We start from the raw sequence: 26386 nt of genomic DNA, 5'->3' as shown, positions 1-26386 counted from the left end.
TGTGTATGTCGTTGTTATTGTAATTTTTGTCGCCGAAAGAAGAATAAGCGGGTGCGGGTGTCGCGAATACGAAAACTCAAAAAACACCGTTCGATTGGGATTGTTGCAATTCTTGGCCTGCTAATTAATAAAAATCGGTTGCAGCACCAGCAGGTGCAATTGGAGAAAACTAAAAAAATGCATATGTGTAGGTGTGAGATGGCGAAAATCAATAACAAAGCAAAGTAAATAAAACGCTGGCGAAAAGTGCATACGAAAGTGGTGTTGGAAGAAACGAAAAGGTGTGTGTGTGTGTGAAACGTTACGCTTCTGGCCAGGCCAATAAGGAGCTGCTGCAACGACAACGCCGCCGCTAATGTTTTGACGTGACTTGAATTTGTTACAAGTTACTTGAAAACTCTGCCGCGCCGCGCCGCGTCTTGTTATGTTTAATATTTTAATTAATTTCCATTCTGGTTCTGGCTGTGGCTCTTCAGCGGCGAATAAGGTCAAAATAAAACACGCAAAACACCATTTCAATTCTCAGTATTTCTTTAAACAATTTTACGCCTGTGTGTGTGCGTACGTGTGAAGCAACAAAAACGCGCGTGATTCATAGCTCAAGATACTGCCGTTGTTTGCCCCCGAGAGATACTTAGGAGCGGGACCCGGACAGAGGCGACAAAAGTGAGTTTCGTGCATTGAACCGCCGACAGCGACTTGCTTCCTGGACACAACAACAGCAGCAGCAGCAACAACAACAACGAAACAGCAGCAGCAGCAGCAACATGGATAAATGTAAGTGTGTAAAGGAAACTATAAAATTCGTGTGCTGCAGTTTTTAGGGTGGGTAGAGCCATCATCATCATCATCAGCAGCAGCAGCAGCAGCAGCTCACTCCTCACATCCTTCTTCTGCTATACTTTACCAATTTTATCTATGCGTTTTTGCGCTTTGCCTTTTGCGGCGCACATTCGCATTGTTTTTTTATTTTTATTTTTGGGTGTGTCACAGGGTGGGACACCAAGGACATTGAAACTGTTTTCAAATAACAAAGTGTATATTCAAATGGACTAAGAATACGCATAGAAAAAAAGTTACAAAAACCAGTTAATTTGGCTACGTTTGTTTTGCTGCTGATGATTTCATGTGCCAACTGCGAATTTCTTAACCACGAAATTGTTTAACAAAAAACCAAAAACTTTACATAACCCCCAAACACAGTTTTGCGTTTTAATTAATTGCCTTTCCTCAACTGCAAATGTTAAACTTTTGTTTGATTTTCACTGATGAGCCATTTCAAGTCAAACAATAGTTTTTTGCCGTCTGCTGCGGCTGCGGCGACGGCGACGGCGGCGGCTGCATTTGCATCTCAAACAAAAGACGCTTTCTTTTGTTAAGTGGCAAGTAAGAGTGATAAATTTATACAAAAAGCAAAGCGTAGCGTATACGTAATAGCCAACAGGAAATGCACAAAAAAAAACTATAGAACGCACACAATTGTTTAGCATTTTTATTGTTTGTTATTATTTTTAATACAAGTGAAAATATGCGAAGTACTCTCAGTTTATTTTGAGTGCTTATCGCTGCGGGGACTGCTACACTAAGTACTGATAAATAGCAAAAGTATGGGCACTCCCTAGCCAAAGTACTTTGCATCTTTTTTGAGATTTTATTGAAGCCCAACCCAGGCAGCAACAATTGCCAACTCCGCTGTGTACGTGTTAAGCTGATTGTTTTGAATTTGGCCAACAACTTCAGCTGCAGATTTGCCGGCAAATAAATATATATGTATATAGCTGTAGATACAGTACAATCTCGATTGTTGCACTTGTAGTAAGCTGCAGCTTGAGTAAGTTCAAAGTTTTGTGATATTTATATAATTAAATAATAATAAATTGACATAATGTGCTTTTTTTTATTAAATGTATATATAGTTTAATCGAGTTTGCACTGTACATCCCACTGAATGATTCATACGAATGCGAATTGCTTTAAAATTATGCGCGTTTTCAACTCAACGCTGCCGCATTTTGTGACATGCAAATAATTAAGAACACACACATATACACATACACACATAGAACTACAGCAGTTTTCCCATTGCTTGAGTCAGCAGTCGATACAAGTTGCTCTCTCGCTCTTTTGATATCCGTACACACATAATTTAAAATAGGTATAGCTTATCTTATCACTGGCTTTGTTATCAACAACACAGCAGCGTCTATCAAAGAACTATTTACAAACTTATGCATAGACATAGCTACACATAGTTTGTCAACTTTACGCTATGAAAAGCTGCCCAACTTTAAAGTGTGTGACACTGAAAAAGCCAAAAGTATGCCAAGTTTGTTAAACGTTCATATCTCATTTTGCTTCTATCATTTATCAGCTTAAGGGCAGCAGCAAGTAAGTGCGGGTACACAAGTCTTATATAAGTAAATATATATATACATATATATCATTCAACTGATAAGCAAACTGAGCGCCAAGGTTTTGTCGTCTATAAAAATGAAACGCATACAAACAAGTGCGTACAATTGTACAAATGAAACATCAATAAAAGCTATGGAGCAATGATTCTTATTGCTGCAGTTTGAGTTCTAAGAAATATGTGAAGCGTTGTCAATAAACAATAATAAATGACAGGAAAACACTTAAATTGCTAACGCAGGCAACTTAAGCTTACTTTGGCTAAAAGCTTTTTATCCACAGCTTAAACTCTGACCTTTAACCAATTACATTAGCTGTCTGCTATAGTTCAAATATGCAGCTCTATAGCTTTGCACACTTTCCATTGCGCGCATTTTTCCAACTCAATTAAACTTGACAATGAAAATGCCAACATGCGCGCCATGTGGGCGTGGCTATTTATTAATAAAAAAACACACTCACATGCATACGCATGATGCATGTGTCTTAATCATCAATGGCAAACTATTTGTTTGATAAAGAAATACACTTGCAACATTACATTTTTATCAGCGCGGATTACCACTGCGCTGATTCATTTCATTTGATTGTGAGCTTGACAAAAAAAGAAACAGCAACAACAAATGTTGACATTTGTATTACTTATTTTTTGTGTGTCGTCTGCACGCAACATTTGTTGTGTCTGCCACAATTGGTGGCCTTGACATTGCATGGCATGCCCCAATAGCAGCAATAGAAGAATACAAGAAGTTAAACTTTAGTGAATTTGTCAGCAGCTAAAGAAAGATTTATTCAATATATTTTTACATAGAAAGTTTGTGCTTGTATCAAAGATTTTCACAGCTTAAAGTCAATTTGTTGCTTACAAATTTCTCTATAATTTTATTACAAAATCTATTAAAACTCTAATAAAGAAAGTAGAGCGCGCTTCTTACGAATTATGCAGCAATTGCGTTAACTTAATTATGCGCATGTTGGCTTAGTGATGAGCCGCACCCCTCTTACCACTTGTATGGAAAAAAAGAAAAACACTTTTAACATTTACGGTTCATGGCTTCGAAATAAAAGTTAAAATCCCCCTACGTTGTCAGTTGGTTAAACCAATTAGCATGTTTGGCTTAAACTTCAAAAGCGAGAGGGTCACACACAAATACAAACATAAGTTAGCAGACACCTACATCAAGGTGTGTGCCACGCCCACGCCCCTTGACTGACAATTAATTTGTAGTCTGTAGAAAAAGTAAAGAAAATCTTTCAATAAATCATACCGACAACTTTATATGAGTTCATTAATCTCTCGACATGCATATACATTAATCTATTTACTGTTCTTTCAACTCGTAGATAAGCAGCTTAAGTGTAGAACAATTGTTGCTATTTCGAATCGGAGCTTGAATTGCTTGTTAGTGTATTTGCGCTTCGAGCTGAAACTAATTTTACAATACACAATTAAATTTACATATTTTTATGGCAATTTTTGATGTGCCGACTTGACATTGGTTAGGCGTTGATTATGTCACCATCAGCAGTCCGAACAGCAGTTTACAATAGAATCAAGAGTTTGGCCTATTTAGACTTGAACTTTAGACAAAGCGACAATTTGTTGCAAGCTTATTAAAGTCGCAGACATGTGGCAAGGCTGAAAGCAAATAAAGCACATAAAAAAGCAGAACCGCAATTTAAGGTTCATTTAGCTGTCGCTTTGTTTGTATGTATATGTGTGTGTATCTGTGTGTATGCGTAGGTTAAACTGTAACTGAAATACTGCCCGCCCGTGTTGGCCCAGTTACAAATTGGCGGATATCTTGACGCGACTGCCAGCGAATTTTAATGCCTTGCCTTGCTCTCTTTTTCTCTCTCTCTTTCTCTTGTGCAACAATTTGACGCCATCTGCAAATAAAGTGAAATTATTACACATATATATGTATGTGTGTTTATTTGTTTGTTTGTGTTTTACTTCAACGCTGGTGGCTTCTGCTTCAAGTAAACAAGTTTAAGCCGTATTCGTGCCTGACTTAATTGTTCATTAACATTGCTATTAGAGTGAAAGAGAGTGAGAGAGCCCATTACAGTTGGCTAAAGAGCTTAGACTTAGCTTCGTGTTTACCCCTCAAACATTCTTTATACTCCGCACATTTATCAATTTATTGTCACACGCCATTTATTAGGCTTATGTAGGAACGCATGGCCATAAAAGCCACAAAACCAAAACCAACTCTATTGACCCATATAAAGTAAAACGAATTTATTGTTAAGCAAAGACAACAGCAAGTTTATTAAATACTGCAATACGCTGTACATAGATTTAGATAGTAGATGATAGAGCTCTGATTATTTATTTCAAGCGCCAAGCTTAAGCGCTGAATACCTATCGATTTTCCAATAAAGCTTGTCTCAGCTCAACATTAATTAAAGTCACGCGAGTCTTTTTTAAGTATAATTATGCAAATTGCTGCATTGGTTATAATTATAGTCCGCAGGACTGTTGTTGCTCAAATATAGGTCAACTACTTTTATGACAATGCATAAATTTGTTTTGCCCAGTTGTGATTTTTGGACTTAAGTCTTCATTGAATAAGACTTTTTGATGAAATTGAGCAAACTATGCTACAAATCTACAATAAAGTAAGTAATAAGTCTGAAGATAGTTTCTAACTGCCCTTACCCCTCTCAGCAATTAGACAGTGACGCTCTCGCTCAGTCGCAGCAGCACTCAGAGCGCTTGAACGTTGCTCTCTCAAGCAAATGTTGAGCTGATAACAAGCTTTTATATATATATGTGTGTGTGTCTATGTGTGATAGGTAAAATTGTTGGCGATTAAACAAACACTGAACCAGTTTTTGGAATAGTAAATGCCAATATTTTTACTTTCAATCAAACTATTAAGCTAATGTGATCAAGTTAGTTACTTTGACTTTGCTGGCAAAAATCAAACAATAGTTGATAGCAATGTACATTTTATTTTATTACTTTAATGTGCAATTGCCTAAAAATAAACAAAAAATTCCAAGCTGCTAAAAAAAGCAGAAAACTAATTATATCAAACATTTCGTTGTCTTGATAGTTTTTCTTCTCAGCTTATTAAGCTTTAACGCATGGCTGGTCTTGTAGCTCTTTTCCTTTCTTTTGCACACAGACGAAGAAATTCACAATAAATACAATACATTAGTCATAAAAATAACATAATAAACAGCAAAATAAATTGCGGGGGCAGCAACCTCCGCAGCCAAATACAGCAAAGTGTTTTTGTAGCTTTTTAAATTGGTTCGAAGGCAAGCGGGTCATAAAGCGACGCTTCAAATGTTACCGGTATTATAAACATTGTTGTTGCTTAAATTTGATATGCGTCTTTATGTATGTCATGTGACTCATGCTTGGTTTGGCAATAATTTTTATAAAATTTATAAAATTGCAATTATTAAACTGTCAGCCTGCTTTGTTCACATTATCTAGCGTCTATTCAATTACTCAGTATTCTAGTTCAAACAATGACATCATTTTAATCAACAAGAAAATCTTAAGTCATAATTTGATAAGCGCGCCAATGAAGCAACGAGGCTTAAGCAATTAAATAACAAAATAAATAACCAAAAATTAATTGTTGTTAACAAAGCGCGCGCGTCGCGCTCGCTCGAGTCATGTAACTTTTACTTTTTAAGCGCTCAAGTTTGAAATGTCACGTACAGTGGGAATTATTGAATTGTGGGTCATGCAATATTATCTAATAAGTCGCTCTCTTTTGCGCTCTTTGCAGCTATATGTGCAATAGTTGAGTACGAGTATGCAGCCAAGGAGCCAGATGAGCTGGATCTACACAAAGGTGCCATTATACATCGCATAAAGCAGATGCCTGGCGGCTGGTGGCAGGGCACACTGAAGGGCACAAGTCTCTCTGGCATGTTTCCGGATAATTTTGTGCGCGTGCTGGAGCCAAACAGCAGCAACAACAGCAACAGCAATGGCAATCATAGCGATGATAATGCAGCAGTGCAGTTTAGGTAAGTCACATAAGTTAAAACGTTGCTCTCTAACATTAAAATGCGCTCTCTTTTGCTTACGCAGGGAGAAATCAGCAACATCGAATCGACGCTGTAAAGTCATCTACAGTTACACACAAGTCAACGACGATGAACTAACGCTGGCCGTGGGTGATGTCATTGAATTGCTAGGGGAGGTATGTAAATACACACACACACACACACACACAGACACACGCATACGAAGCCACATACACCGCAACCCCCATTTAACCTCTTTGCCAATAAGTTCCCAACCCAATAACAACAACAACCAACAACAACAACAACATTCCATGTATATTCAGTATATAATATTTTTGTTCATTTTTATTTCTGCTGCTGCTCGCTCGGCATTTAGGTCGAGGAAGGCTGGTGGCGCGGACGTTTGCGCAGCAAAGTTGGCGTATTTCCTTCAAATTTTGTGCAACATATCGAGCCATCGCCTATTCTGGCCTCCAAGCGGCCGCCGACGATTGGCGCTACCGTGACGTCATCAGCGCTAACAGCAAAGGCAGCAAACATTACAGCAACGACAACGACAACAAAAACAGCAACAGCAGCAGCTTCAACAACTGCAGCCACTGTGGCTACTGCTGCAGCTGCAACACCTGCAACTCTAACAACGAAAACAAGCATCAATCGCACTACGGCGGCGTCTACAGAGAACGTTGCTGTGGCAGCTGCGGCAGCGCCCACGTTACCACCAAAGCCGTTGCGTGATTTTTGCCGTGTGGAGTTTCCCTATGCGCCGCAGAACGAAGATGAGCTGGAGCTCAAGGTGGACGACATTATTTGTGTCATCAGCACAGAGCTGCCGGACAAGGGCTGGTGGAAGGGCGAGATACGCGGCAAAGTGGGCGTGTTTCCCGATAATTTCGTCAAACTGCTGCCACACTCTGAAGGTGAGTGCAACAAACTTGTTTGGCCAAGTTTCTCCAAATGTTTTGATTTCGCACTGTCAACTCAACTCATCGCCATCGTTGTCATCATCTCCGCTCATTTGCATCGTCGATTTTCTCCTTACGCGTCAATTAAATGTGCAGCGTCTTCGCTAGAGCCAAGTGGTCCATAAAATTAAACGTTAAACGCGCCGTTTGCCAATTGAATTAATTAAAGACAAATCTCAGCATTGACATGGGCGCTACGCATATAAAACTTTTGTGTATGTGAATATAGAAAAACAAGCAGCTAAATTTACAATACAAGTTGAAAAAGTTATTGCAATTGTTTAAATTTTGAATCGATGAGTAAAGCGCGCTGCGTTAGTGTGTGGGAGTGTGCCTAGGAGTAAAGTTGAGATATATATGCATAATGCATATGCTATATACGCATATTGATTGCAGCCGCTAGTGTGAGACTCTGTAAATGACCAAATAGCTATAGCCAAGTATTTGTTGATGCCAATCTATTTAATATGGCTAGACTAAGCAATTTTTTAAAGCTTCAAACTGAGTTTAAGCTAAGAGCATAATATGCTGATGTTTAATATAAAAGATACAGTCGGTTGCAGCCGTTAGTGCGAGACTCATCAAATGGCAAAATAGCTATGACAATCAATTTGTGTTTAGATTTAAACTGAGACTAAAATGAGGGTATATAGACTAAGATGAAGACAAGCTTAATATGAATGAAGTGTGAGACTCTGTACATGGCAAAATAGCTACAACAAAGTCAATCGCAGCCGTCAGTGCTAGACTCTGTACATAGCTTGATGCCAATCTATTTAATATGGCTAGACTAATCAATTTGTGTACATTTTCCAATTGAGATTAAACTCAGCGCTTAGATTACGTTGAGCGCAGAGCTTTATATAAATTAGACTCAAGTTTGTCTCTTAAGCTTTAGCTGTTTATAATCTTAAGTGATTTGCATTGAAAGTCAAGTTTATCTTATGACTGTTGAGATCTACTTGTGCCCATAGCTATATAGACTCGTATCGACTTTAAGAGCTCTGCCTTATTAACTTTCAAGCCAAGCTTAGATTTATAGTTTAGAACGTCTAAAGCGTACTGCTGCTATCTCCTGCATAAAATTCTAATTTATGTGCATTATTAGACCCTTTTTGACTTGCTGTACAGCGTCTCAAAGACTTTATGACTTTCACTGCAGCTTCAGCTACAAATTCAATTCCAAGTATGCACACTTTACATCAACAGCACACATCAAATACATAAATATTCAAATACATACGCACATGCATTATAAGCATCATTTTATTATTGAATTTTCATCGGTTTACATTTTTATATACACTTAAGTACTTTGCATCGAGCGTTTGTTTACTTTTTTTTTTCTTTCACTATCGCTCGCCTGCATCTCAAATTTTGTTTTTGTAATGCTCATATATACATATACTATATATATATATATGACATGATTGTTGTTGTCTCTGTGTAATTTTCCTCTGTGCCTTTCTTCTTTCTCTATTGCTCTCTTCCTTTACTTATTCTTCTTTAACAACAACAACAATATTTGGTGCTGTGGTGTGTGTTCATTACAACGGCAACAACTACACTACACACACACATATAAACACACATACATGTAAACACTTGACAGCGCCCCAACCGCCGCCGCGTCCACGTCCGCGATCGCGTGGTGCGGCGGCATCCGCAACGGGACCGCAGCGCGGCGGCTCATTCGAGTTCTTGGGCGCGCGTATGGCCAACTTTATCACCACGATTTGTATGTAAACGAGTTTTTCCAGTGAAACAGGCAGCGCAGCGCAGCTCAGCGGCTCAGCCTCAGCCTCAGTCGCAGTCGCCGTCGTTTTTCTTTTCATTTTTGGCCAGTTTTTCCACCCATTTTTGTTGTGTGTTTGCGTTTATATTTATTTCTGTTGTCTCCTTTCTCCGCCAGCAACTGCGGGGCCTTGGACAGCGACGACGACGACGTCGACGCCCGAGGCGTCTCTTTATGTGAAATGGAAAATTGCTTGACTGTGGCTTTGGCTTTGGCCATGCCACATAATTTCTATGATTTATTTTTCGCTGTGTTTTCATTATTATTTATTTGGCTTTCTTTGGCGCCGGCAATCGGCAATGGACGCTAAAATTAGACACCAAGCCAAGCCAAGAAAGCCGAAAGCCGAAAGCCTTAGAAAATCACCATTGGCAATCTTTTTGCATTGCATTTACATTTGCGGTTTGGGTTTGGAATTGTTTGCGTTTCGCTTTTAGTTGTCATTTGCATGGAAAAACTTGATATTTGTGCTTTTCATTTTGCCATAGCTTAGCTTAGCTTGTTGTTTACGTTTCTGCAGCGGCCTTTGGGCCACTTTGCAGACTTGGCCAATTTGCAAGCTAAACGCGCGGTTAGCTTAAAGACTATAATAAATATTTAAATTTAATACAACATAAGCGATTTGTTGCATACTTTGTGGTTGCGTTTTAAACAAACAATTTAAGTTTGTACACAAACAAAATTTCACAAATTATTACTACAATTTGAAGTTACAGCAGTCGATTTATTGTTTACTTTCAATTCAGAAATTATTACTACAATTTTAAGTTACAGCAGTCGATTTATTGTTTAACTTCAATTCAATGCAAAGACACAAAACAATCTTTTGCAGTTGTGTGTTATTTGTTGTTTAATTATAAACGCTGCTATCTTATCAGCAGTTAATTTATTAGTAGCTGTTAACAAAAACGTTTTTTCAATTTACGTTGCCCCTGTCATATTTAAATTTTTATAATTCAATTCAACTTGTTGCATTTTGTCAACGTCGCAGTTTTAATGCCAAAGCCACAGCCAACGCAACAACAACAACGACAACAACAACAACGACAACAACAACAACAAAAGCAGCAGCAGTAATATTTAAAATAAATGGCAGCGTTGTAACAGGTTTTTTGTTCAGTTTCGTTTATTGTTGTGTTTTTTGTTTCTCTTACGCTTGATTCGACTCTCTTAGTTACACAACATAATGATCATTAACAACGGGCATGAGCATTGGCTTTGGCTTTGTTATGGGCGCGCATTAGCGTCGTCGTCTCCACACTCCAGCTGCCAACAATTTGCTTTGTTTTAGCTGCTCTCGACCTTATCAACATTGTTGCTAGAGAGAGGGAGAGAGCGCCCAGCGTAGTGCGCTTCGTTTCGCTCTCAAAGCCTCAAACGTTTGGCTGACTGGCGGTTGCGCTTGGCTTTGTAGCCATTGCTAGCATTTTTGTTTACCTTTTTGGCCCCAGTACGTTTTGATTTCTTGACCATTTACGTTTATTGAAGTAACATAAATTTTTTCGGTATTTCTTTTTTCGGTTTTGGTGCGTCTGCAATTCTTTTTACTTATTACGTTTTGTTCTTTTGCGTGCTTCGTTCGTTGTGCTACACTTACAGTTAGTTCTTGCGCTTAATTCTTACAGTTTGCAATTGTTGCAATGTTTAGTTTGTTGTTGTTGCCACATGGCAAATAAAGTGTGTAAAATTAACAAAAGTTCTGTTATGCTTAAGCTTAAACTTTTAATTATATACGCGTGTGTGTGTGTGATTAATGATACGTGTGTACTTAAGCAGCGACACACACTCACACAAGCAAAAAATGCGCAACGCAGTTCATCATTAAATTAGCCTAGTTTGTTGCTTAAGTCTTTTGTTTTGTGCGCCTCAATTTGCCCGCTGGCCTTAAGCCGCACACATACACACGCACACGCACACAACTCCAATTACTTAATAGTTAAAATATTATAAAATGAATAATCTATAGTCACATTGTTTGCACGCTTAAGTTTTTCAGTGAAAGTCGCTGTTGCCATTTTCAATTATAAACCGCTTTTGGGCACAAGTGTTGCTATTCTTTGGCTTTATAATTTGCGCATATATCTTGTTGTATGTTGTTTGCTTTGTCATCGTTTTGTTGCTGACCTTTACACATTTAAAAGCGTTACTCAATCAGCGATTTGCTTTGGTTTCAGTTCGCCATCAACATCTATCTATCTGTCTGTCCGCCTGTCTTGCTGTTCGTCGCTTGATGTTTGTTTTATATACCTATAATATTTATTAGCTCTTAGCGCTGAGCGCAGTATTTTAAACGTGACACGACGCCAAGTCGCATTGCCTCATTCAGTTCGCTCTAGCACGTAGTAAACTTTGTTATTGCTATTGGCATTGCTATTGTCGTAGTCGTAGCTCCTACGCCTGCGCTTTGCTTTGTTTGAATTTCCACGTTTATTTATTGACATTTGGCAACAGTTGAGAGAGCGAAACTCGTTTGTGTTGTGTTTGCATTTCAAGCGCCTCCGCTCAGCTGTTGTCGCAATCGGTTCTTATTGTAGTTGATTGTTTAGTCATAACGACGCGCTCATCTTTAATTATAAACTCAAGCGCTGAGCTGAGCTGAGCTCAACGAAAGCTGCGCACTTTGGGTGGCCCAAAAAGACAGTAAAAAGCAACTCTTATTATTATTTTTATGACTAAACTGTTTCAACTCTGCTTTGAACTTTTGCAGTCGCGCCCATTAACGAGCCATCAACAGGTACGACCCAGCAGCAGCAGCAGCAGCAACAGCAGCGCAAGATCAGCAACTCTAGCCACATGACCACAACGAATGCCAGCAATAGCAGCAGCACCACCACAACGGTGACGCAGCAGCAGACGCAGCAGCAGCAGAGCAGCGGCTCGACCACCTCAAAGGTTTACATCAAGAAAACCGGCAGCAGCAGCAACTCGTCGGCGTCGGGGCGCAAGGAGAGCTTTGGTTCGCGCGATTCACTCAATGATATACTCAGCGAGACAGGATTGCCAGTGGGCACAGTCGCCGCACAGCGTAAATCGCTTGAGAACAAGAACTTGGATCTGAGCAAGCTGCCGGGCAGCAAGAGCAGCAGCACAACCATAACAACAACAACAAACAGCAGCAGCAGCAGCAGCAGCACTTCAGCATATACAGAGCTGCGCAAAAGTCTGGACAATATGGATGAAAAGCTAAAGTCGCCACCACCAGTGGTGAGCAAGAAACCCAGTGTGCCGCTCAAGAAAACGCCAACAGGTGGCGTGCCAGGTAAGCATTCGAACCTTCCACTGCCATTACAACTTATTAATCATTTCAACTATTGCTAGTGCTTGGCGGCAGCGGCTTGAAGAAGAAGAGCACGGATGGCAAACTCACCAGTGCAGTGTCCCATGACATTGCGGACGGCATGGCGGGCAGCAAACTATCAGCTGACCAGCTGCCAGAAGCTGGCGCGCCAGGCAATGTGATTATGCGTCGAGCTGCTACAATTGCTGGCGAGGATACGGAATTCGATCGCGTTGAACGCGCTTCCATATTGACAGACATGCGTGCGGGACGCGTCAAGGCGCCCAAACGTCGTCCACCCTCAGCGGCAATTATTGTGCTAGGCGAGAGCAACAACAATTCGGTTTATGTTAATGGCAGCGGCATGGCCAGCAGCGCCAGTGAACTGAGCGAAGATGGCGGCGCGGGCAAGCAAGCAAGCATCTCCTCGGATGATAATTCCACAAGCGAGGAGCCGCAACTAGCCAAGCCCAAGCCTAGAGAGTGGGAAAAGAAAAAGGCGCCGTGGATGGAGGAGCTGAAGGCATCGCAAGTGTCACGCAAGAAGACCTCACCTGTAGTGGAGCCACGAAGTGGCGCAGTTACAGTAGCGGAGCGCACCTCCAAGCTATTCCCAGCGGAGCCAGCAGCAGCCACCAACAGCAGCAGCAGCAGCAACAGTGTTGTTGTTGCTACTACTAAAGTGCAATCCAGTGCAGTCACTTCCTCCAGCATTATGCAGCAGTCCATGTTCGTCGAGAGCAGCAGCAGCAGCACTAGCCAAAAGAAAGAATCCAGCAGCAGTAGCAGCACAACAACAACTGTTGTCAACAACGATGCCATCATGTCCAAGAGCATGTCAGCAACTAAAGCGCCCACAAGCGCCGCTGCGCTCAGCAGTGATGAAGAGTCACGAGCGGCACGCCCCAACAGCTTAGCGCTACGCAATCGCAGCGTCTCGCCGCTGGTGCGAACTGCCAACGCCAGCAGCAGCACGCAGCAGCAGCAGCAACATGAGAAGAGCAACAATGTAACTGCAAGTGATAGACCGACAACAACAACAACAACAGCACAGAGCAGCAATCATACAGAGAGTGCTGCGGCGCCGCCACGTGTGCAGCAGCTGGAGGGACGTGTGGATAAACTGGAGGCTCTGGTGCAGGCACAGCAGCGAACCATTGAGGAACTGGTGCGCACATTGCGTGAGGAGACGGAGCGCGTTAAGCTGCTACGCGGCGAGTTGGACAAATATGCGCAGTGCGTGACGCAAGTTTAAAGCAACTTGGTGCTTCACACCCACACACAAACAACCAAACACACCAACACACACACACACATATAGTTATGTATAAGTTGTGCTCTTAGTCGTGCTTGCACATTAATTTGTTGTTTTTTATTTGTTTGCCCGCTTAGCTGTGTGTGCGTTTTCTTTAAAGATTTCTGTAGTTAAAATTCATTTTAGCTAGCTTTAATCTATGATAAACAACAAAATGAATATGCAACTGTCATGTTTACCCACAATTACATGCCGCTGGCTGCTCCCAAGCGCCGTGTGGTAGACAACTCCAACTCCAAACCCAAATCCAAGCCTGTACTTATACAATTGAACAGTTTATGAAACCGAACGCCCCCCAGGCCAGTCTTTTTATCTATGTATATCCCTTAATTTATAAGCTGTACTATCGGTTATGTTAGTGTTAATTTGCCACTTAACTTTGGGTGTAAATTGCATGAACTAATTCTGTTTCAGTTTCAGTTTCTTTCCCCCAATAAGTTTTATTAGCATTTTTTTATAACAAACTCTCTGGCAAACAAATTTTTTTTGCGTGGGCATTGTGTGATTTCTTTAGAAATGAGCTGAGCTAGAGCCTAAGCCTAATTCAATTACATTTTGTTTTGTTCATATGATTATGATTATTTTTATTACGATGTATTAAAGTTATGAAAAAAATGTGTACTATAAATACTAAAGAAATATATACCTACATATAAATATATACATATATACTATACAAGTTCGATGAAGATGCCTATACCTTAAGTAATCCAAATAAAAAACTAAAATTCAATAAACTAAGGTTTCCTTTATTTTTTTTCTAAAACATTGTCCCATCATATCATTAAATCTAAACACACTAGCCATATCAATAACAAACATTCCAATTTATATATATCTTAATGCTGTAGTTGCAATTTAGCATTGATTTCTTATGCTAACTTAATCTTATGCTAACTTTTCTTTTTTAAAAACAGCAAACAAACCCAAAGTCGTCGCGGGAAATTTGATAATTGGATGTTCTAAAGCAACAGCAAATGTTACTCAGCAATTATTTAATATATGCAATAACTTTAATGTACAGCTAACTAACTATTCCATTTAATTTTGTGATAAGCTCTAACCGATTTATTATTTAAAAACAAACGAAGCTAAGCAACATGCAATTAATTCCTCAGCCCAATTTCATACATTGAATTGTTGCTACATTTTTTATATAATTTTTATAATTATGTATTTAAATAACGCTTGTAAATATTGTAAATTTATAATGCTTGATATTAAATAAATTTATTAAACAAATAAGTTAGCGTTTGTTAATAAGTTTTGAAGCTAGAGGTAAGTTCAAGTTCCAGTTCAATTGGCGCGTTGTAAGTTTGCTTCAAACATGTTTGAGCAGGTATGAGCTTGAATGCTGCGCTGAATTAACATAACAGTGCCTTAACATAGACTGTGGGCTAAGCAAAGCTTAATTTAAAAAATATGGCGCTTAGATTTAAGCTTTTGAGCTGAGAATAGAACTAAATTCTTTGTAGGTTCTGTGCCCCGTTGAGATTCTATGTGCTCGCAGCTTTTTATAAACATTCTCTTGCAGCTCTAAGGCGTTGCGAGCGAGCATGTTTGTATGTGTCTTTGTGTGTGTGGGGGTTATATGTGTGTACTTGTGCTTTTGCCTTTCTTGCTGGTTTGCTTTTGTTGTGGTTGTTGTTGTGGTTATTGCCTTGGCACTTGCGGCACTGCGACTGGCTTGGAGTTTGGCTTATGGAGCTTTTTTTCAGCCTTCTTGGGCGCTAGCCAGCCAGCCAGCCGCTAGCAGCACTTATCAGTCTCTGATCACTGAAATTCAGTTAATTGTGGACGGTGAACGGACGCAGTTGGCACGGCACGGCACAGACACCACAACCTGCTGCTGAACAAAACTAAAATAGTTTTCAAATTTAGTTTTCGGTTTTTGATTTATTTTTTGCCATTGCGTTTGGCGTTCGTGAAAGTCTCAAGTCTTGCTTGCTAGCCAGGCGCTGGCACTAGTAGTAGAAGCTCGATCTCTTTACTCCGCTTCAGCTCGTTAGACTCTAGAGCGAGGAGCTTGCAAATTTAAGCGCTAGCAGAACACAGCTGAAAACTTATTTAAGGACCGTACAAAAAGAATAATCAACATAGAAGTCAAGCGTGGGAATTGCGTATACGCCGCGTTCTTTGACTAAGCGACTAATTAAAATCTCGACAAAGTCAGTTAAATATACGGTTTTCAGAGTGTGTGAAGTGCGGCTAAATTGAAATAAAAAACAACTACAACGAAAAAACAAAAACCTCCAAGCAGTGAGACAAATTTTGTATTAAAAAATTTAAATGCGAGCAAACTTTTGCAAGAGCCATAAACAAATTGTAATAAAATATGGTGTATAGCGTGCGCCAATACTGTGCCAATTTCAAAACGACTTAGCAACAATTGCACTGGACAATAATTATAACAGCAACAACAACAATAACAATTCAAACGACTCGAGAAATATAGAAAGCCAACAATCAACTTTAGGAACAACAATAACAACGCCAGCAACTACAACACGGGATTAAAAAACCACAACAACAATAACGAGAACAACAACAAATGTGGTGGGTGCATTGGTAAGCTCAGCGTTTACAAAAAAATACAAAAAAAGTAACGGTTTATGCATTACAATGAAGTAAAAAAAAAAAACAAAAATCGCTAAAATTGGCTATAAACTTTTTGTTTCGGTTGCCTTTGTGCAAACGCGTTTTAATGCTTAACATTTTTTTGCTTTTGGCATTTTTTTGGCAACGCTTAAAACTCTGTTTTGCTATCAAGTGGATTTGTCTTCAATTGTGTTTAGAAATCAGCACTGACCCGCCACAGTCTAAGCCTCAAGTCCAAGCCCCAATCGCGACTTAAAGCCAGCACACAGCTCAAAGCGACTGCAGCTGGAAATAAGTCGGCCAAAAGGCAAACAAAAAACACAGTTATTATGCCTCAAGGTCATGGATGAAAGCAACGCTGTGCTTGTATGTGTGTGCTTGTGTGTGTGTGTTGTACTTTTACAGTTAGCCTTAGTGGCAACAGATTGAAAACAATATTGAAATCGATTGAAAAGGCTTTTGTTCGTTCGTCTAAATTGATTGACAGCCATGCTGCAGTTTTTATAGCAGATACACTCGCATTTCACTAACTTTGATGGACAAATCGGTTGCGCAGCGTCGCGCGTCTAATTGAACAACATGAATATAATTTAGGAATTTTTGACGCCTTGTAATAATTAACGCTTAAATAATTGAAAATGTAAATGAAAAGAGCAGCGAAAATTTGTTTGGCTTAAAATTATATGTTCCACTTTCAACAGCAGCAGCAGCAATCGTTAAACACTCATAAAATATCTGTGGTATTTTTTTTGACAGCCGCACATTCTGTTTCAATATTGCAAAATGTTTTTATGCCCATTGCCAAAGCTACGTGCAGCAATTTTAGTACAAATGTTTATTAAATGCTTAATTGCAGTGCAGAATAATAATCGCTGTGCTTAGCTCAGCTGAGCTTAAAGCTAAGCTTTAGCTAAAATAATTACAACAAACAAATGATTGTTTCAAACTGGTTGCACTAAGTCTTTTGTTCGCTAAGCTAAATACAAAAAATAGGTGCAATAAACTTTTAAGGAATTCCATGGAAATATAAACAATTTAAAACTACTCCAATTAACTCGCACTCGCGGTCACTTTTAGACTTGTGGACTGTTGCCTTAGTTTCTTGACTTGACAGATAACGCATACGCGCCGTGGCCTCTCCCTCAACTCGACTTGACCGCTCCATTGTTTTGCCCATTGTCGACAGTCTGCAGCAGTCTATTTGACAATTTGTCACAAACGACAAACATATATAGCACTGGCTACCATTTGTTACACACTTTATGTAGCGCATTCGATTTTATTGATTCGAGTACACTTAGTGGCAATTTATATGCCCCAACACCATTTGTGCTCACTTCTGGTTTTAAATCAAGTTTATTAACCGGAATCGCGTACTCTATCCATCGATTGTATATGTAGTACGTATTGTTTCTAATTCAATTTCAGGGCGTATCTATAGTCAGCGATTAGCATTCTAATTTATATACTAACTGCCACAGTTTCGCACAAATATGACGCCAATGGGCATGCACGATCGTATCAACCAGTCCCAGACCCCCGCCAAGTCCAAAACCAAGTGCAAAATATTCAAATGCCAATGTCAAAGTGACAGCAAAGTCTAGAACTAAACAAAATAAACGCAGAGAAATTTAAATATGGAATATATGATTCATATTCGAACAAAAGTTAGCTAAATCATTTAAATACAGCTTTGGTTTGTATAAAGAACTTCTTTAGCGTATAATGACTAAAGAAAGCTTATCAAAAAATCAAACTCGAAAGCTGGCAAAGTTGTTAATTATCTTAGATAAAGATTTTTGTTTGCTGGGCAGTTCTATGCGGTAGCGCTTAAAGTAAAGGCAAGTCATTGAGTTCTGTCATGTCTTTGGTCTTGGATTAGACAGCACTAACTAGCAATGCTTTTCAAAATTGGAAACAATATCGTATCCAATCCCAATAGGCTACTGAGCCATGGATTTCAATAGTTAATTTTTCAATTGCTGACAGCTCAATATTCAAGTCGAATTATTTTGCGTTTATTAATGATATGTTAGAAGCTAGGTGTGTATATGCTTAATGTTTTGACAAGTTAGTTAGTAGAGTTGGCTGCCTATGCAATTGGCCTTAAAGCAAACAAAGCTTACAGCTGTGTGCGGTTCCGTTTGCTGCTTATGGGTGCAGCACTCAAAGCTAAACTGGTCAGTCAGCCAGCAAACAGAATGTGACCAGCAGCAACGACCTCTTGGAGATGTAAGCACTTTTACTTTTAGCTGGGGTCAACGTAAAGAGCAGCAGCCGCAAAGAAATGCGTCATGAGTTACGAAATATGAGCTGGAATTTCCATAGCTTAGCGTCTCTCTGTTCTTTTGGCTAATTAATGAGCCGTGCTATATGCGTTTATTTCTATTTTTATTAGTCTGGCCACGAAACTTTCATTTTTAATGAGCTAAAGTTTTGTTTTGTGTGGCTGGCTTGTGTTCTAAGCAAATTCCTGGGTAATTAAAAGCCATTGAACGCGCTCTGAGCTTGAGTAATTATATGGCCTGTGAAGAAGAAGGCTTGATAAGAACTGGAACTGGTTTTACAGCTCCAAACGCTCAAAGCTCAACTATTTTTAGTCTACGCGCAGCTGAGTTTATGCCGCATTTGACTTTGCCAAAGCAACAACTTTATTGCTTAATTACACAGATCTGTCTTAGCGGAAATGTCTGCAAATGCGTGCTGGCTAATTATGGCGTGGCTAACACACACACAAAAGTCTTCAAGTCTTCACGTCTGAAGCGTGCATGAAGGGATGCCACTGGGCTATAAAGCCAGCTAAAGGCTAATGTGCGCCGCGGGCTGGCTGCTGTGCCCAACAAAGATTTCAGTTTTGGCCAAGTTAACAATGCACAAGCCCACAGCTCGCTCGCTCGCTGGCTTCAATGACATGCCAATTGTTTGTGGCTATCAAAATATTTGTCATTAATTATAAATATGTTGAAATCGGCAACGGCTTAGCATCTGCTCGGGCTCTGCCTCGGGCTCGGGCTGTTGCTGCTGCTGCTGCTGCTTGTAGCTGCAACTTGTTGCGACTTGTTATTTAGCCTAGCCCCGTTCAGCTGCTCACCCTCCCCCCTGTTGGCCAAGACAAGTTCAATGATTCCAACACAAAATATGCTGCAAGTGCTCAGCAGAAATTTATATAGTTATTTTTTTTTGGTATTTTGCATGTGCGCAAGTGTGAAATGCACCTTGACATTTGCCAAAACAAATTTGTTGTTGCTATTTGTATTTTATTTTATTGATTGAATTTGCCATGCCAGACGAAACAAATTCTTTGTCATTAGTGCAGTGTTTTGCAATTTGTTGCTGTCTGGCATGCATTGGATTTATTTTTGGAATTCATTTAAACTAATTTGTTTAATTTCAGCCATTGACAAACTCATTTTGTAGCCCTGAAGCTGAAGCATGATTCAGCTGCTGCCCAAATGAATCACACGGCGTCAGCCTGGATAATGCCAAGAAAGTCCAACTGCATTAAGAACAAAAGATACGCAATTTAATAAGAAAACCAAACAACAACAAAACAACGATTAACACTGCTCAGCGACGAAGACATGGCACACTTTTGTTGGCAACTCAAATTCGTATTTCTGCTGCTCGTAAGTACTAAACAAATAAACAAACAAATACAAGTTTTATTGAAACATAAAACGCTAAAGTTAATGGCGGCTTAAAATTTATAAAAAAAAAGCCCTTAAAGCGCGCACTGTAACTGATAGTGCAAATTTAATTAAATAAATAGCTTAGCTAGGCATTTCCGCATTGTTTACTATAAACTTTTATTTGCTTAAGTTATGTGTGTTAAGAATTACTATAAAATTTGCAATATTTAAATTTTGTTAGTCAGCGCTAAAAATATAACTTTTAATGATTATGATCTGACTGTTATATACCCGCATATATATTTTTTTGAGTGGCAAACTGCAATTGACTTGGCCAATAGACATACGTAAAATAAATGACTTAATTGTCTGGCGCTTATTAAACCAAAATCATCCATAATGCAAGCGGGTGAGTGCATTTTGATTAATGGCAGCGACTGTTGCCTGCATTTTTATCGACTGACCAACTGCAGCAGCAGCTGATGGACTCTATGTCTGTGTGTGTGCATGTCTGTGTGTCTTATAAATTAAAGCAAAAGTCGACTTAAATGCAAGCTAAATAATTGCACGCGATTTGTGTGCGCTTATGCGAAACTCAAACGGCAAACTGTGCGCTCAAAAAGCAAATAAAACCAGCAAATGAAACTGAAACTGAGACTGAGACTGAAACTTGGCGAGCCGTCGATGACGCTGGCAATTTGCAAATTATGCGCAGCGGGCGGGACGTTGATTGAACTGCATGTGCTCAGCGGGCAGTTGGGGGGCATAGTTGGGGGTGTTGCTGTGGGCAGCAGCAAGCAGCGCGCTCTGTGTTTTGATTGTAACTGCAACGTCTTGTGGTGCAACAACATTCTAAATGGAGCTTTTTCTTAAGCATAAGTAAAGCCACAGCATATGCATGTTTAGTCAACTCTTTATATGCAGATATATATATCTGTTTGTTTATTTGTTATTGTTGTTGCTGTGTAATTAATAAAATGTGTGTTATTAAGGCGAGCTGCAGCTTTGCTTTAGTTTTTGTGTGGCATTGAGATCGCCCTAATGTGGGTCGCCTAGATCGATGATTCGTTCATGACAAGGCACAAAACTTTGGCAAGTGGCAAGCTGCATTGCAAGTTGCCACACAGTTGCAGCGGCATTAAACAATGCTCGCTTAGCAACAACAACAACAGTAACAGTTACAGTCATCGCTGCCGCTGACACATTCACATTACTTGCAATTGCAACTGCCACTGCCACTGCAGTTGCCGCTTGCTTTCAACGGCGCCTACGCCTACGCCCACGCCCACGCCCAGAGCAAACTGAGCACAATTGTTTTTTAGTTTTATTTCGTTGCTGCTGATAAAACATTTGCATTTTATTATTAAAGGCTGGCTGCACTTTTTCCGCATTGCAAATGCAAATAATTCGGCCAGGCGCTGTGTGTGGCTAGTTCGTGTCCTAAGTCATTTGTTTTTCCGAACGAAAAGTCGCAACGCAATTGAATTTGATCGGCAGCTCGCTATGTTATGTTCACTTCTAAGATGCTTGTGAGCTAATTAAATTTGAAGTATTTATATTTTGAAGCGGCACTTGAAAGCCAATTGTGATACGATACGATACACTCTGCTACACTGAGAGCGCTCATTAAGGCGTGATTATTGCTTAATTGTTATAACAACAGCAACAACAACGACATCAATAATAAGCAATAATAAGCTCGCTATTGATTTGGCTTATGCGGATATCTGAGCGTTTAGAATTTCAAACACTTCCGCTAAGTTGACAGCTGTGAAAATTGTCAACTGTGCTGCTGTGAAAGGCGCTAACAATCGAATGATAAATGGATAAAACAGCGCCCAATTGGATGCCAGCTAAGTGCAAAAGAATGTTGAACAGGATTAGCCAAATGCCTGATAAATCAATCAAGATTAACACTACGTTAAACGATTGCCTATCTATTTTTGGTGCACACACAGATACACACATATACACATTGAAATTTTCATTCATTACTTGTGACACTGGCCAGTCGGTTCAAGTAACTTTGCACAATGGAAAGGAATGTTGCATGCCACTTGTACAATCACAAAAACCAGTTGACTGGTTAGAACGTTTTTTTTTTCTGGCGTCTTTTGTCTTAGGATAGCTTGTTGTCGACTGTTGGGGGAGTAACCAAATATTTGTGACACTGCTTGGCTGTGTGTTAAGCCCTTTGGGCTTTTGTTGTCAACCGCTCGCTCGCATTGTTACAAAAACTTTCAACTATTTTTGTGTCAATGTTAAATGCAGCCAGCGCTCAGTTCAGTTACTTCTGCAATTTTATACATAAAAGGCAAGGCGAGCCGCCTCAATGGTGGCAGCAGCTATTAGCAGCAGTGGACATTGGTCTGTAATTTTAGCGCACATGCGAAGGTGTTTACTGTGCTGCTGCCAACAATGCTTAAATAGATTGAAATGCTTAAATATGAGCTACAAATGTTGAGCTCAGACAGACAGCAGCAACAGCAGCAGCAGCGACAACTGATCGGCGCCCACATTTGAAAACTTTTAATATTATTAAAAGTTGCTGTAGCAGTTGCTCTTGTTGTTGTTGCACATCGCTGCATTTAAGCTGCCGGATGTTGCTGTTGTTGCTTGTTGCTGCTGTCGCTATAATTATGTTGTTATTATAAGCGTGCGCTCAAATAAACATTAAACGCGCTCATTGTTTTCAATTTGCGCCTTTCAAAATTTGCATTTCGATTTTTATGGCTCCATAGAAGTGTTCAATTGATTTATTGCAATTACAATTAGTTGTACTCAATGCTTTGTTCTAGCTGGAGTTTGTGTTCTAAGTCATTTGTTTTTATTAGATTGTATAAAGGGACAAATTGGCATTCTAGCAACGTATTAACTTGTTGATTTAATTGAATGCTGTTGCTGTCTTCATTTATTGCAACTTCAAAGATTGCCGCTGCAATCCAATTAAATCATATTAACTTCTTAAGCAATTGATGTTTTAATTACGCAAATTTATAAGCGCAACGCGCAATTAATGCATTATGCTTCGCATTCTGAGATTTGCATAAATAACTCATATAGAGGGAAATTTATTGACACTTGACATGAGAGCTAACTAAATCGTTTATCTTTTTTTGCTGCTTTAGATGTTGTGCTGTGTTAATGCGCGACCCGCACCCGTTCCCGCGCCAGCTGGACGACAAAGTGAGCTCATTGCTGGCAATGAGTTCCTCAAGCTGTTGCTCAATCACGACGCACCGCAGCGCAGTCTGCACAGCGATGAGGAGCTCGAGGAGGGCGGTCGCCAAAGCAGCGCCCGAAGTCTGGAGCACAAGTCGCGCTATCGCAATGCGCATGCGCAGCAGGAAGCGCAGAAGAACAAGCAAGTGGTCAAGTTGGTTACCACGGGCAGCAAAATTGTTTTCCTAGAGGATGCGCCAGCGTCCAAGATCAAGCCCAAGTCCAAAGACGAGGTCAAGGTGGTGGCGGTGAGTGTTAGCTCCTCCAGCAAGCGTGGCGGACGCATAAGTCGCAATCAGCAGCAGCCAGGCAGCTACCAAAGGAGCAGCAGCTCACCCAGCGCTGCTGGCATTGACTTTGTCAATCGCTCGCATAAAAGCGAGCTAACCATAGAGGAATCCGAGCCACGCGTAGCGCCTGACGTCATGGATGCCGAGAGTGATTCGCTGAACAGCGCCTCCAATATACAAAACGTCTTGGCGGCGCCACTGCTGGCAGCAGCAGCTTCCAGTCGCAGCAGCAGCGCCGTGGCCTATCGCACGGGGCGCAATGCAACGGAGGCAGCAACTGCGACAGCGACAGCGACAGCAGTCGATGACAAATTGCTGCCATTTCAGACGGTGATCTATCACGACTCGAAGCAAGGTCACGGGCCGCAGTCAAGATCAATATCATATAGCTCCATATCGCAGCATGTGGACGATTTGCAGCTTACTGGCGGCGGCTGGCAGCGCTCAGCGGGCATTTTGGCCGAAGCGCAGCGTAATGTAAGCGAAAGCCTCAAGCCCATGCCACGCCTCGCCTCAGAGCCCTCCAAGTTCTACTCTGTGCCGGCCAAAATGTACAGCTTGCCGGCCAAGTTTTATTCAGAGCCCGCCAAGGTGTACTCGGAGCCTGCCAAGATGTATGGCCAGCCCGAGAAAGTTTACTCCGAACCGGCCAAAGTGTATGGCGTACCCTCGAAGTTTTATTCAGAGCCAGCGAAAGTCTATGGAGAGCCCGCCAAGACCTACTGGCCTACAACTGTGGGCACGACCAGCACGCCCACAACACCAAGCGCTGTTACAGTGCCCACAACAGCAGCAGCCATTGCTTTGACGAGCACAACAGCAACACCAGCAGCAGCAACAGCCAGCAGCACGTTTGTGCCCTCGCGTCGACCTGCAATTGTCTCAAGGATTGCATTCGGCGAGGCGCAGAGCACGACCAGCAGATCTATAACAAGCACAACAACAACGGCAACAACAAGCAGCAGCAGCAGCAGCAGCAGCAGCCATAAGCCAAGCACTTGGCAGCAACATTATCACAGTGGTCAGCAGCATCAGCAGCAGCAGCATCATTTTCAGCAGCAGCTGCGTCATAAAGCGCCGCATCGCGTACTCTTCAATTTGGATAAATTGCCTTATGATTTATTAAATGCACCGCAGCCCAATGCTAATCCAAGCCAAGACTACCAGCAACGTCCATGTTGGGAGCAACAGCAGCAGCAGCAGCATCAACAACGCCAGCATTCATCATTGTCGCTTCAACATTCTAATCAAAATGCCAAAGGATTGCCCAATCGAGGTGAGCAAATTACACTGTGCAACAGCATTGGGTCAGACTCAAAATTATCAAATTATGTTTGCGCACACTGTATAATTGTGAGAGACGCACGTTTAGCTTGGCTAATCTTGAACTTATCAAAACCAAACATCTCTGCTTACAGATCTAGTCAAGTGTGTTGCCAAATTCGCACATCAGCAGCATCAACAGCAACATGCTGCGCCCGCAGCAGCAGCCGCAGCCATCAGCGCCTATTCGTATAGTTCCAGTTCGAGCAGCACATCTTCATCCTCATCCGCTGCTGTTGCTGCTGCTGCTGCTGGCGCTGCTGCTCCATCATTGCCACACTTTACCACAGAGCGTGCCGAGCTTTATACACCGACCCCAGAGCAAAATTACGAAATTGAAGAGTCCGTTAGTGTTATGACAAACGGACGAGCCCATGGTGTACAAGCTGGCGGCGTTAGTGGAGGCAGCAGCAGCATTAGTAACAGTCCACTTAGCACTACAGCATCGCCAGTTACAACAACAACGCGCGCTCGCAATCGCGGCATAGACAGAGGACGCGGCACGGTGGTGTACAACGCCAACGCAAATGCCAACGACTATGATGGCGATGGCGATGGCGAAGATGCTAACAATGGTGAGGGCGACGGCGACGGCGGCGCTGAAGATGAAGATAAAGTGGCCTATGTGGTCGAGGGACGCAACTACCGCAAGTATCGCGTAGAGGAGAAGACTGACGATGGGTTTATAGTCGGCGAGTATGGTGTGGTGGACCACAACGATGGCAATTTGAGCGGTGTGCGTTATACCGCCGACTCGACCATTGATCGCAGCCTCATACAAAAGGCGTTGTTGACATTCTTGAAGCTGAAGTAGTCGGCGAGCGCGCAGCTGCCACAGCTGCAAACATTTTATACACATGTGATCCAAGTCGTATTGTAGTTATTGTAGCTTAAATTAAATCTAAAGTAGCCTTCATTTGTTGAATCCCCAGTGGGCAGCAGTTGGATTTCAAAAACCCCAAGCAGCCACAGTCCTCTGCCTTGTGTATCTAGCATAAGTATGTGTGTGTGTGTGTGTGTGTGCGTGTATTTGTTTAATATGTAGTTAATTTATTATAGTTGTTGGTATTATAATTTAATATGCTTAACTTAATTTAAACGAGAACAATTTTACCTAGCAACTTGCCATAATTTAAATTTAGTATTTTACTTGGCACCGACAATGCACTAAAACTATCCTAATTAGCGCGTAAGTGTGTGTACAATAAATGGCGTCAATTAATAAATAATAAAACACAACAACAAAAACAATATGTGAAATTTATGCCGTTAATTGTTTTGTCTGCAGCCACACGCTCCACAGTGGTCAAAAGGCTTAAAAGGAAACTTAAGTTTTCTACGAGTCGAGCTTAAATGTAATAATAATAAAATTGAATAAATAAAATAGCTAAACAGACTATACTCGGTTGCACTCACTTTAATTCTCAATCGTAAATGTAAATGACAATAGCTAACATAAGCATAAATAAATGTAGTTAAAGCTCAACTAGCTGCTTTGTGTTTTTAGTCAAATATCTTTTGAGTTCTATAAAATTTAAAGTTAGTTTTATGGCTTCAA

At 40.8% G+C, this 26386-nt stretch overlaps 2 protein-coding genes across 6 annotated transcripts; both read left to right on the top strand.

Moving 5' to 3' along the window:
* Window positions 1–27: 27 nt before the first annotated feature.
* Window positions 28–14897, top strand: LOC108604039 (CD2-associated protein). Of its 4 annotated transcripts, XM_017993298.1 has the most exons (7): window positions 28–777; window positions 6168–6411; window positions 6476–6587; window positions 6791–7334; window positions 11882–12433; window positions 12493–13687; window positions 14684–14897. In XM_017993298.1, exons 1-7 carry the CDS (start codon window positions 768–770, stop codon window positions 14730–14732), a joined length of 2706 nt encoding a protein of 901 aa, XP_017848787.1. In that variant the 5' UTR covers window positions 28–767; the 3' UTR covers window positions 14733–14897. The 4 variants fall into 4 exon arrangements, with proteins under 4 accessions (XP_017848787.1, XP_017848790.1, XP_017848789.1 ...); XM_017993301.1 differs by lacking the exons at window positions 28–777; window positions 6168–6411; window positions 6476–6587; window positions 6791–7334 and adding an exon at window positions 9016–9117 and having other exon boundaries at window positions 14684–14894; XM_017993300.1 differs by lacking the exons at window positions 28–777; window positions 6168–6411; window positions 6476–6587; window positions 6791–7334 and adding an exon at window positions 10682–10700 and having other exon boundaries at window positions 14684–14894.
* Window positions 14898–15593: 696 nt separating this feature from the next.
* On the top strand, window positions 15594–26076 carry LOC108604451 (homeotic protein labial). 2 transcript variants are annotated; one of them, XM_017993931.1, is made up of 4 exons: window positions 15594–16322; window positions 19759–19990; window positions 23122–24781; window positions 24924–26076. In XM_017993931.1, the coding sequence occupies exons 2-4, from the start codon at window positions 19946–19948 to the stop codon at window positions 25640–25642; spliced, it is 2424 nt and encodes an 807-aa protein (XP_017849420.1). In that variant the 5' UTR covers window positions 15594–16322; window positions 19759–19945; the 3' UTR covers window positions 25643–26076. The 2 variants fall into 2 exon arrangements, with proteins under 2 accessions (XP_017849420.1, XP_017849419.1); XM_017993930.1 differs by having other exon boundaries at window positions 15594–16334.
* The last annotated feature ends 310 nt before the right edge of the window (window positions 26077–26386 follow it).

Source organism: Drosophila busckii, chromosome 3R (assembly GCF_011750605.1).
Source record: "Drosophila busckii strain San Diego stock center, stock number 13000-0081.31 chromosome 3R, ASM1175060v1, whole genome shotgun sequence".
In the NCBI taxonomy this organism is placed as follows: domain Eukaryota; kingdom Metazoa; phylum Arthropoda; class Insecta; order Diptera; family Drosophilidae; genus Drosophila; species Drosophila busckii.
This window is presented reverse-complemented; position numbering and strand designations above follow the sequence as displayed.

Excerpts from the sequence above, each read along its gene's own strand:
- LOC108604039 (XM_017993298.1), top strand. Across the intron at positions 6,588-6,790 it reads TCATTGAATTGCTAGGGGAG|GTCGAGGAAGGCTGGTGGCG; the intron begins GTATGTAAATAC and ends CTCGGCATTTAG. Across the intron at positions 7,335-11,881 it reads ACTGCTGCCACACTCTGAAG|TCGCGCCCATTAACGAGCCA; the intron begins GTGAGTGCAACA and ends GAACTTTTGCAG.
- LOC108604451 (XM_017993931.1), top strand. The coding sequence starts at position 19,946 with ATGGCACACTTTTGTTGGCAACTCAAATTCGTATTTCTGCTGCTC. Across the intron at positions 19,991-23,121 it reads AATTCGTATTTCTGCTGCTC|ATGTTGTGCTGTGTTAATGC; the intron begins GTAAGTACTAAA and ends TTGCTGCTTTAG. Across the intron at positions 24,782-24,923 it reads CAAAGGATTGCCCAATCGAG|ATCTAGTCAAGTGTGTTGCC; the intron begins GTGAGCAAATTA and ends CTCTGCTTACAG.